Source organism: Canis lupus, chromosome 26 (assembly GCF_048164855.1).
Source record: "Canis lupus baileyi chromosome 26, mCanLup2.hap1, whole genome shotgun sequence".
Classification (NCBI taxonomy): domain Eukaryota; kingdom Metazoa; phylum Chordata; class Mammalia; order Carnivora; family Canidae; genus Canis; species Canis lupus.
This window is the reverse complement of record NC_132863.1, coordinates 9,475,809-9,488,784: the sequence shown is the minus strand read 5'-3', so window position 1 is coordinate 9,488,784 and position 12,976 is coordinate 9,475,809. Positions and strand designations below refer to the sequence as shown.

The 12,976-nt window shown below is 38.1% G+C and overlaps 1 protein-coding gene across 4 annotated transcripts in view; it reads left to right on the top strand.

The window, feature by feature from the left end:
- The window catches only part of MACROD2 (mono-ADP ribosylhydrolase 2), a 1,923,575-nt gene that overhangs the window by 1,333,645 nt on the left and 576,954 nt on the right, over positions 1 to 12,976 (top strand). For all 4 annotated transcript variants that reach the window (XM_072800037.1, XM_072800036.1, XM_072800035.1 and 1 more), the window contains exon 7: positions 5,536 to 5,566. In XM_072800037.1, the coding sequence (XP_072656138.1) occupies positions 5,536 to 5,566 (31 nt within the window). The remainder of the gene's footprint in view (positions 1 to 5,535; positions 5,567 to 12,976) is intronic.

Genomic DNA, 12,976 nt, shown 5'->3' with positions numbered 1-12,976 from the left:
GGATGCCTCATATACCCTGGGATATCTTACAGTCAAGCATAGTAGTGGTGAGTTTTTGCTGCCTGTACATGTATACACTTGGCTATAATTCCTGGTGGACTGACTGGGCAGCTGTAACTGTTTGCCTTTCAGCCAACCAACGAAATGAGAGCCATATGAGGGGGAAGTGTGTGTTTGGCTGTTGTCTGAAAACATTTTTTGGCAACAAAAAAGAAGCCAGCTTCAAAACTTGTAGATAAGGTATTAGAAGCTTGGAAGAGAAGTCCATAGTGGAGCTCTTGTGAAGAACTGGACTAACAACACCTCAGGATGAAACTATGGAATACTCTTACCTGTGACTTCATAGTGAAAAATGATTCAGAAGTACCAGACTCAGAATGTGGACTAGTTTTAGGAAAACCTAACCAATTTATCTCTTTTTAATCTATTCCCTAGAGCAAGAGGTGATTTAAGAAATTATGTAAATAAATCCAAAATAGCAATTTCAATTAAGTATACAATACAAATCCTAAAGGATAAGAAAACACGTTATATTTCAACTCATTGAGCTTCCTCTTTCTTAGTGGTACACAAAGTAGAACCAAATAATTGGGTTTCTTGCAATCAATAGCTTCCTCCGTGAAATGGGATATATAATTAAAAACAGTTAAATGGTAGGTATATCAGGTAGCATGCTTTTGCTTGCAAATAATGGAAAATCTAACTAAAACTGACTGAACAAGAAGGAAAGTGTGGGCTCAGCAATTGAAAGATTCTTGAGACTGCAGCACTTTACAGTTAATTTACACCAACAGCTCACTGATGTCAGAACTTTCCATCTCTCTCTACTTTTGGCTAAGGGGGATGTGTGCTACTTACTTAGGTCAATCAACACCTTCCTGTGTAGCTGGGGAGAGAGGCAGTCCTCCCCAGCCAGCAAGGATATTGCATAAGCAATGGATAGATGGCAATGAACATGGATAAGGAAGAGAGAAAGAAATTCCCACTTTGTAGGAAAGCATGAACCAAGAATCAAGGGTCAGGGAAAAACAAAGGATGGTTATGATGTGGCTTAGGGCTTATTGTCTTGGTTTTGAGGCACTATTAGAATCAAGACAAAAAAGGTAGTGGGCAATTTCCTTCCTTGCCCTCAAATGGATGAGTAGAAATAGATATTCAAGAGGATGGGAGGCATAGTCTATAGCCCTAAGGATTTCAGTGTTTTTACAAAAGCATTTGAAACCAACATGCTGGGTTAAGGAAGTGTTTCCACTTATGGCTCAATCTATAATTTCACGAAAGAAAAATCCTTTTCCACTCTCCAAGTCAAATGATTAATTTTCCCCCAAGAGAGCAAGTGCATGTTGACTTGGAAAAATAAGCCTAAAATTCAAGTGTTATGAAGCAAGTTTCTGGTGGCTATATGCTGGGGTCTGATTAGCATGAAGACTTTTTGCTCCTGGGTCCTCTGGAAGGAGAAAATGGAGCCTTACAAATTAGGCTGGTGATGTCATTCCTCAAGTTCCACAGGTGACTGTTGAGTTGTGTGCACTTGAAACAAACCAGGCTAATTGGCCTACGTTTTGGTACAATCTATCATTCTTTCACAGGAGAGGATTTTTGTGGGAAGTAGTTATGTTAAATACAACTTTGAAATAAAGAAATCCCATGCTACTCACTTCTGGTGACACTATCAAAAATTTATTATAGCAAAGAACACAGACTATATACTGTAAAATCTCTTAGTTGAGCTCATTCGCTTATGCTTTCTTTCTCAACCTCTCTTTTTCTCTCTCCCCACCTCTTTCATTCCCTCCCTTATTCCCCCATGAATGAAAAGTGATTAATGGAGGAGATTTAGTTTGGATGAATTACATGCAAAGTTGTTTTACATAAAATGAACTTTTTCCATGATGTTGTAGTTCCATCTCTGCTTTATCATTGCTTTTTTGTTTGAATTAATACAATAATATTATCAAAGTCATCCTCCATTACACTACCATTTGCCTTTGCATTCAAGGCAGCTATGTCATTTTCAGATGTAGCTATTTGTCCTTGTTAAAACAGACAAGGCAGTTGGTACATTCAGACTCAATTACTAAGTTGCGTGATTAATTCCAAGATATTGCTGGGAGGTGAAGCAAATGAAAGTTGCCATTAACTGTTCAGTGTGTCTCTTCTGGTAGATCTAATGTGGAAAAGACTCCTATAACTTGCCCTAAGAGGGAAGCAGAGTGTCGTTAGATCAGTTCCCCAGGAGGCAGACTCTGAGACAGAGATTAGGGTGCAAGATGCTTATTTAGGATTTTGGGATCCACACCTGGAGAAGAGAGAGGAGGGAAGCAGGAGTGAGGAGGGAAAAATGAGTTCTGGAGCTGGCAGGGCCCTTCAGTGTTGCACTGAAGCAAGCTGAAATGAGCCCAGGCCTTTCTGCTTTATATTAATTAGTCTTTGGATACGGATTTCCCTGGGAAGGGTCATAATGACTGTGAATGGAGTAGCTCTTTGTGTCTGAGGCAATCCTTGAAAAGGTTGATAATTGGAGACTGTTGACAGCACTGCTGGGATTTAGGTCCCAGATTCTAGGGCAATTGTCCTCAACCAGGGATGACTTTGCCCCCTAGGGGATATTTGACAATGCCTAGGCATATAGCTTTATCGTCACAACCAAGGTGATACCACTGGCATCAAGTGGATCGAGTCCAGGGATGCTGCCAACCATCTCACCATGCACCGCACAGCCCCCATTAACAAAGAATTATCTGGTCCAGAATATCAATAGTGCCAAGATTGGGAAGCTCTGCTGTAGGGCAGCAATTCTCCCTTGAGTTTGTTGGGCATCTCAGCGCCACTTCAAGAATCATCACAAATCAAGCTATTGCTACCTGTCAGACACCCTGTCCTGTGATCCTTATTCCTCCTAAACCTCCCACAGACCCTTTTTTGCTGAGCCTCTTTTTTTCATTAGTTTCCTTACTAATGATGAAACAGATGCCCAGGGAAGGTCAGTAAACTACCCAACATGGTGAACTGGAAAGATATCCAGATGGGATTTAAAGGGGGCTTGGCTTGTTTGTCGAAAACATCATGGCGTCTCTGGTCTCAAGGATGGCTGAGATGGCTCAAGGCAGCAGTTTCTAACCTCTCTCTCTCTGTTGCAAACACAAGACGGGTGATGTTTATGTGCTCAGTTCACTCCATGGGCTGAGCTTCCCTCTACTTCATTTAAAAGGCACAGCAGAATGTGAATGAGCATGGCAAAAATAACAGGGATGACCCTGCATCCTCTCTAATTTGTATTTGTGTTTTTAAATAAGGCCATTCCTGAACTCTGAGCCCTTTCTATCTGTAACAAATTGCTTACAGTAAGCTTGCAGCTGGCTTTCACACGGGCAGAATGGCCTGTCAATTGTCTTGGTGAATGTCTTTAAAAAGACTAGAGTATTTCCAGGAGAATGTGCTTCATGCTATCTCTTCATGGTTCTGTGTTCTTGGATGTATTGAATCATTCAAAAACACTCTTCACATCTTATTGGCACCTCCAGAGCCCAAGGAATCAAAAAATGAAAAAATGAACTCGTTAATTTGGTTAAAAAGTGGCTCCTAAAAAAAAAAAAAAAAAAAAAAAAGGGGCTCCTGTTCCATTTCAAAAGCTGTTCTATTTTCTTGTTAAAAACAGTAGTATTTACTAGTAAAGGAACAGAAAAAAGAAATCTATCACTTTGCAGACATATAGATGAGTTTTATAGATGTGGTTTAACAGAGTCCACTATTACTCTTTCTACAACAAAATCACATAAATTGTGACTTTTTAAATAGGACATCATGTAAAGGGAATAAACATACAGTATATAAAAATGTTAAGGGATATAAAATGTAGTACACATTTAACTCAAAGATATAAAGAAAAAAATACAGACATTTCATCATTGTTGAGCTCAGTAATAATGTTTGTTATTACAGTAACCACAGCTGCAGTGCTTGGATTCTGTAGCACATTATCAGTCACATTTTTTAAAAATTCCGTCATCAATTTCTATGGCACATTTCTATATGGTAAATGCTATCATCTTTATTTTCAACTGAAAAATAAAAAAGACAAGAAAGATGAAAATAACTTGATTAAATTTACACAGAGGTACATTGGCAGAGGACATTGCTATGCTCAGATCACATTCCACTGCTAGCCTAATTTAGAGAGCTAGCTATATATTCATATTTGTTCCTCGACTCTTTCAGTCAAATTCTTTACACATTGCTAGGTAAAATATGGGGTCTTAGTCTGGGCTGCTATAACAAACCTTGTAGACTGAGTGGCTTCAACGACAAACATTTATTTCTCACAGTTCTGGAGGCTGGGAAGTCTGAGATCAGTATACCTGCAGATCTGGGATTTGGTGAAGGCCCCTTTTCTGGTTTGCAGAGGGCTGTCTTCTCATTGTACCTTCAGGACGGGAAAAGCGCAGAGTGCTAGCTCTCTTCCTTTTCTTATTAGAACTGGAGCCCTATCATGGGTTCTCCACCCTCCCCCTAACTAGCTCCCAAAGACCCCATCTCCAGATTCCATCACATTAGGGCTTCAACATATAAATTTTGAAAGACACAAACATTCAGTCCATTGCATGTGGTTTAAGCAGTAGTTTGTCTGTAAATGTTTAAAAACTGACTCTAAAAAAAGGAGTATATATATATGTGTGTGTATATATATATATATACATATACATATATATACACGTATTTTAAATTTTACTGATAAAAAAATGTGTAGCACACAACTTACAAGTAAGAATAGAATATGCAATACCTTTTATTATAAATTCTATACTGCTTATTGATTCTTACATAAAGCTTCTGCAAATGTTATAAAAATTCCCTATCTCTAACCAACCCATGGTTTCAATTGACCCACAAGTATAATCCAATGTGAATATTGATTGATATTTTCAGGTTTTAAGTCACTAATGACATCACTTAATGTCTAGCTGGGATAGGAAGCTCAGTAGTAATGCCATTATATAGTGTTTATATTATATATAAATTTATAATTAATATATATTTATATATTATTTAACATATATTACATAAATGTATATACTATTTATATTATATATGATATACATTACTTATATTATATATTATATAAATGTATAATAGACCTAAGTCATCTCAAAAGCAAAGGCAATAGTAAAATGTGGCAAAATAATTAGGAGGGGGTGAAATAATTTCCATATATTTGTTTTAGATGTAACATTTCATTGCAGGCTTATATGATTGAATTTCTTAATTATAACTGTGTTTAATAGTTGATTCACAAAATTCCTGGAAATTTGACAGCTGTCTCTTTTGAACGGGTATGATTGCTGCTGATAAGTTTTCAGTTAATCAAATAGGCCCATATTCCACAGTATCTCCTGCTCCAACTGAGTGAACTTTAGAGGTCTGAGCATGTGAATAGAAGGCCTCCCATTATCAAGTAAATAGATGTTAAAATAGAAGATGTCAGGTTGGGCAGCTGTTCTTTTAAAATTTATTGTTATTTTTATGGTTTATTCACAGGCATTTCCCTGCATCTCAACCGGCATTTATGGTAAGTGATCTAGCTTTTGATAATATTTGTATTTCTTTATTTTTTTGTTAAAGACTAGGCTAACAGGAAAAATAAAAGGTTCTCTGATGGATACAGTTTGCTGTGTGTTAAAGAGACTCAAAAGGTGGGTCAAATCCCATGGACAAATCTCAAGAGGCCATTCAGATATTCTTTTGTGTTCTTGAATTTTGTGGTATTGGATACTGTCCACAATGATGTTATACACTGTGTCTTAATGTCTTTTGTTAAACAAAATATTTTGATTTCGTACGATTTGATCTTTAATAGGGTTTTCTTTAATAAAGTTAGATTTTTCTCTTAGATGAATTATAATGCATATAAAGCCTAGCAGTATCACTATTTTGTCGTGAATTACAAAATAATGGAAACATGAACATGTATGCACGTGCATGTATCAGTATGCTTAATTTTAAAAATATCCAAAGTAGCTGTTAATAAAAACAAATAATCTTAATAAGCTGCAAATATATTTTTTAATGTTGATGGACTGTTTTAGATAATGACTCTTTCACCTAAGATGGAAGCAAAATATTTTCATAATCACTTGTTTTCACTAACCTAAAGCTTTTGATATATTTTTCCACCTACAATGCCATTTCCTTTTTCCCTCGGGCCATTAATAAATGTGTTTTACAATATTAAGGTAACATAGGGTTTAGTTGTCATTTTAGGGTTTTCTGATCAGGCAAAATAGATTCACACCCTTCTGAACTCAAACTTCTCACATGGAGGCTCTTAGCCAAAAAAAAAAAAAAAAAAAAAAAAATTTTGTACAAATGTAAAGAAATAGTTTAAGTTCATTTCTATGAGGAAGATATACCTAAATTGATGTCAAAGGTAGATTTATTTCCTCTTAATATGGTATTTCTTTTGAAAGTCTTAGAATAAAATGGAAAAAACTGGCCTGAATCAAGTTAAATGGGGAAGGATTTGGTTACATCATTTAAGAATTTGAGGCATGACTTTTTCCTCTCCAGATTCCACCATAGCCCATGTTTATGGATATACAATGGATACTGGGCCTGAGAGGAATAAACTGAACCATCTGCATAATCTCCATCATGACCATTCTTTCTGCCTCACAGGTGCCCAGTTAGAAATCTTAAATATCTGCTTAAAGGAAACATTGAATGCAAAGTGAGTCCACATCTTAATTTCACCTTGTCTGGAGTCAAATCAAACTATCCTGAAGTAATGGCTCCCCTCTTGTGACTGTTCTCTCATGACAGTCTTTATTTTCCTTGACAACAAACAGGCAAACAAACACCTGCCTGCCTAAAACAATACTATACACTTCATTATTTTCTATGTTTATTATCTTTTCAGATTGCTGGTGGCTGTTTTGTTTCTGAGAATCTAGGACAATGTGCAAAAAACTTCAAGGGAATTTAATGTGTTACACTGAGAAAGGGGGAGGGGGCAGGAAGAGAAGAGAAGTAAAGGGCAATGACAAGGGACAGGAAAATGAGAGGATCAAGAGAGAATAGTAAGAACTAAAGAAAAGCTAAAGTGGTTCATGACTGATTTTAATCCCTAAAAGACAAAGATTTCTGCTCAGAGAGAATAATATGGCTCAAGAAATATTAACTTGTTCAGTACTCCATTATGTTGGGTAGGAAGGAGATCTTGAGGGCTTTGGGGGAGGGCATTGACAGGGAGGCACAGCCACTGGCTTGGAGGGTTGCCACCAGGCAAGCTTCATCAGTTTTCACAATGTTACGTCAACACGGATAGTTTTCAAGTCCTGGCTCCTCATTTCTTTCCCCCTCTATTTTTTGAGTACATTTAAAAGTGAGGCTGATACCCACAAAGTCAGGTGCCATTTTGCCTTCTGTTATCCTCACTGGAGCTTGAGGCCTAGATCTATTTTTAGCTCCATGAGATTTTGTTTTAGTACCTTTCACATTTAGTTGATGGGCCACTTAGCATTTTGCAATTTGGAAATTATTTCCTAATGTCCCTTGTAAAGTCATCACTTTCCATTTCATCCTTGATTCTCTCCCAGTACCCATGATTATAGTCAGTCCTTTTCTTGCTCTTGTTCAGAGCCCCCTGCTCTGCCTCCTTCATTATCCAAATCAGTTTGACTTTTATCTCTATTTATTGGGATTTAAAATCATACTTTATTTGAGGAGATTGGTCCATAGATAGAAAAGTTTTAAAAAGGAAGCAAACAAAATTCTCAATACTTTGTAAGTTGTATGAGAATGGATTTAGAGTAATCAGTCCCTTGGTTCTAGCCTCCCCCTCCTTATTCTATATTCTGTCTTACTAGATTAATTTGTCTAAAACACCACTTGGTGCATGTTTCCCATCTGCACGGGAGCCTTTGATCATATTCCATTACTTGCAGCTTAATATTTACTCTTTTTGGACTGAACAATAGGTGCCTTATGTATCTCCCTAAACCAGTGTTTTCAAAATATATGAAAAGGGTGAGGAAATCTCCTCTTGAGGATGTGAATTGGTGTGCCAAGATATTTATATGTACCTTTGCATCCTCATTTTTTAAAAAAAGATTTTATTTATTTATTCAAAAGAGAAAGAGAGAGAGAGAGCATAAGCAGGGGGTAGGGGCAGAGGGAGAAACAGACTCCCCCTTGAGCAGGGAGCCCTGTGTGGGGCTTCATTCCAGGACCCTAGGATCATGACCTGAGCTGAAGGCAGATGCTAAGACGACAGCCACCCAGGTATCCCTTGCATCTTTAAAAGGATGATTTATTTTGCAGCATTTCCTAAAGTTTCTTGATCAATGTTAATTTTCTCAGCCCTCTCAGGATTAGTGTTTCCTTCCAGAATATAGTTTTAGAGATTTCTTGTTATGTATCTGCGATGGACACATCTTACATCACCCACAAATGAGTTGATAAATCTCAGAATTTGTTAGATACTTTGCCAGGTCCAGCCCTGTATGCCTTCCATAAAGCACATTTACACATGCTCATGCACTCATACACACACACACTCATACTCACACATGCACTGAAATCACATACACCATCACCACCACACCCCTGATATCCAAACAAAAACATACCACACGCTGATAAGTTGAATATTAATCTCTGAGTAGTCTTCCTTGAATATGTCAACTCTTAGTAGTCATTATATCTTTTGAAATCTTTCAGCATTGTAATCTGAACAATTAACAACTGCCCCCTCATTTCTGGCCCATAGATTTTTGTTTACATATCCTGTGCTCACCACCAGGTCTGTGCACAGCCAGAGCCTAGCATTGTATCTATAGGACAAGCTCAGCAAATAGTTGCTGTTTGATAACAGTGTTAATGATTGTAACCCAAAGTGTTGCCTAACTGAAGATACAAATCACAGAATTATTGATTGGCAAAATAACAGGTGGAGGAAGGCTTCTTAGTATTTTCTTAATGGACAAACATCTCTATTTTACAATAAAATAAAAAAAATATACTTCTAAAAAAGTATGCTCAACTAGAAATGGTATTTGTAGGTAAGGCAACATCATCTACCTTGATATGGTAAAATGAAAACTCAAGAATTTGTTCAGTCAGAGAGCCAAGCTGAACACAGCACTTAACTTCACTTAAGAAAGTGCCCCTTAAGAATATAAAAAATAGCAAAAGGGATTATAGGGGAAAGGAGAGAAAATGAGTGGGAAAAATCAGATAGGGAGACAGAACATGAGAGATTCCTAACTCTGGGAAATGAACAAGGGGTAGTGGAAGGGGAGGTGGGTGGGGGGACAGGGTGACTGGGTGACGGGCACTGAGGGGGACACTTGATGGGATAAGCACTGGGTGTTATACTATATGTTGGCAAATTGAACTCCAATAAAATGTATACAAAAATAAATAAATAAAAATAATAATAAAAAAAGAGAAACAAAATGGCCCTTGAGATGCCTGGGTGGCTCAGTGGGTTAAGCATCTGACTCTTGATCTCAGCTCAGGTCTTAATCTCAGGGTCTTGAATCCAAGCCCCGCATAGGGTTCCATGCTGTACATGGAGGCTACTTTAAAAAAATGAGAGAGAGAGAGAGAGAGAGAGGGCATGCCCCTTTGTTGTTTATTATGGCCCATGAGACGGTGGTCAGTCAGAGCAGTACAGATCAGCTCTGACAGCCCACCCTCACTTCTCCCGACATGCCCTCGTACCAGCCCACCCCCTGCTTGCTGTGATTTCTCAGACGGCTGTTTACTTTGGATTTACCTTCACTTTTAGATTTATGGCCCACAAAGCCGCTGTAACTTTTGTTCTATTAAAATTTTTGACTATGGTAGAGCTATCTTTTGAAGGGGTTTGGTTACTTAATTGCCAAAAATGATCTCATATCAGGGTAATTTCAACAGTAAGCATTCCCATTTCATGGAAACTCAGACATCATCCTCGCATTCAAAGTGTGTCTGGAGGATCTCATATACACCAGCGCTTCAGAGGTCTTTCAGCCAATGAGGAAGCCAGTTCCCTCCCAGCCTCTCCCCACTCCTCAGCCTTTTGAGGACAGACCCTCATGGCAGCAAAACCAGCTGCCTCTTACTGCAAGACACAGACTGAAGAATATCCACCATGCAATGCAACTGAATTTAAGGCAGGCACACAATAAGAACAAACTCTGCCCGCTTTTAAGTTCTCCTGGAATAGGAACCAGACTTTTCCACTCTGACTTTCAGCAACTGCTGTGACTGCTCTAACTTAATGCTTCCAGGATGATTCCAGAGAGCGCCAGACCGCCTGCTTACACTCAGGATGAAAAGCCACATTTGGTAAAATACCAAAGAAAGTCCTGTGTTACTTTTGGAAAAATAGATCCAGATGAGGCTTACAGGGGCTCTCAACTTCCAGATTCCTGTTAAAGATTTGAATTGGCTGCTAAACCAGTCTCAGAGGGACAGATTTGAACTTCCCTGATGGACATTTCAGATCTCATGCGTGCCTTCTGCCCTTTGAGCCTGACTTGGACACTTTGGTGCTAATAAGTTTAACAAAAGAGGCTAGACATGATACATGGCAATGGAATTTTTACTGAGAAGTGAACAGCAAAACTAATTTTAGTCTATTTTATGAGAGTCAATATAGTTAACAGAAATGAAGCCCAGGTGGAAAAGTATATCCCTTGAGTAACTGGGAAAATATTCTCTCTGGAGTTAAAGAAAAAACTTGAAGCTTGCTTTCCAGGTACGAAGTGGTGTTTTCAGAGAGGAACGAATTTCAGATGTTGAGTTATTGGCTGGAAATTTGTGAAAAAAAAATTTAAGTGCAGCGTAACTTAGCTAAAGCAGCTTTCATAATTATTCAGTATATTTCTGTTATCAGTGTGGAAGGCCTGTTTCTATCAAATCACCTTGCCTCCCTCTGCTTTCCTTGAAATGCTGCCAGGACACAGCTTTTCTAATTGAATTCCTCATCTGCATTCAAGTTTGCTCTTTTGCTTCTAACTGGTAAAATGAAGACCAGCCCAATGTTTCTTTAACCTTATATTTACTCAGCAAATATTTTTATCACTACCTCTGTCCAAATTCACAGACATGACTTGGAAAGAAACCAGGACATCATCCAATGGCAATGCTAGGGGCATGCCCTCCGTTAGCTTTAAATGCTGACAGATTTCAGAGGGTGTGACAACCATTGCTGGGCAATTCTCGGTTCGCTGGAAGAGTTATCTTATGTAATACACTTGGGAACCGGAGTAAATTTGACAAAAATGTGTGCCCCTCCCTTTCATTCCCCTGACAGCTCTCCCCTCCCTCTTACTTTCTTCTTTTCCTTTTGATATTTCCATTTGCTTTGAGAACTTCCTTTCAGGTGGTCTAATGATGACTCTTTTCTCCCTCATAAATTCCCTCTCTGACATCCTATGTTTTTTGTCCTAGTCGCAACATCCTATATGAAACCTTATTGTTCTTGGCAAGCCTTGAGTTAATTGCTGGCCCTCAAAGCAAAGCAACATTAGAACCAGTATAACTTACTTCCTTTGGGAATATGCAGTGCTGAGGCTAAACCCATCTCAATTATATCACATTTAAATATTATTTTATAAACTGATCCTAATGAAGCACTGGAGAAATAGCTTAACGGACAATGACATTCTAGCTATTAAAATATTTTTAACCCCTGAGTGCTTACCATTTGAATAGGCAGCTTTAGCAAATACACTCACACATGCACATTTGTTCATTGTGAAAATGCATTTTCACAAAATGTGAAACTCCCCTCTTGCTCTCTCAGAGTTACTTGGGTGTTTAATAACAAAAAGATACCAAACTAAGAGACTAAAAAGACTACTTTTGCTCTGGAAAATAGTTCAAATTCCAGCAACAATGTATGCTAATTCAGCTTACATGAAAATGACAGTGAGACCCACAGGCAGTGAGACCCCAGGGGACCTGCCAAAGGAGGTGAAAATCCTGGAAACTTAGCTTTCTGGTACTGTGGGTGCAATGAACTACCAGTGTCCTTCTCCCTGGCGTTCTGTTCAAACTAAATGATTTGGGGACTTAATTAAGAGATAGTGTTTCAAAAAGTAATAAAGATTGCAACTTGGATACTGTTTCTGAGATGTGGCTGTCTCTCCTTACAATTGTGATGAGGTAAAAATTTGAGGACTAAAAGGTGCAAATGATTTCAAACCCACCCTTCCTCAGAGGCTGCCACTTATTGTTATGCTACATTAAAAAAACTTTTCTTATAAAACAAGTATTAAAACAGTAAGCCTTTTAAAGAAATGGGAAAGCCATTTCAGTACATTTCAGAGCCTAAGCACAGAGTAGTAACTCTGGGAGTATCTTGTAGCCCCACTGAAAAATAGGAGCACTATTAAGAAGTTGTCCCTAGGGAACTGTCTGAGGACATCTAAGAATTGACCACACTTTGTGTTCTATCAGGGAAATAATTTCCATGCTCTTTGCTTATCCTTCTCACTCAATCTTGAATGACATTCCTTTTCCTTGCCCCTTGTATATACTTATATCTGAAGGGTGAATTTAAATAAACAGAGCTCAGCTCTCTTTCTGAAGGACTTAAAAAATAATTCTGATGGTTCTTAGAAAAGTCAAGTATGCTTAGATCTTTTGGACAATGATTTTCATGTCAAAGCCTTTTTAGTCAATGATTATATTTTTAAAATGCATCTTGAAATGCATTTGGAAGAGACTATATTAGAGTAAAGCTAAGCTGCTGTAACAAAGGGACTCTAAAATAGAATGGCTTAGTGAATAGAGATGTTTATTTCTCTCTGTGCTAACAGTTCCAAAGTGAACATTCTGCTTGTGGGAGGATTTGTTCTACTCTGTCATTGAAGGAGCCAGAAATCTACCATGGTGTCAAATAGTTGCTCTGCCTACCTTAAGCCATTGTTCTCATGTATTTACCTGTCCTGGTCCCAGAAAAAGAAATGCATGTGATGGGCTCACA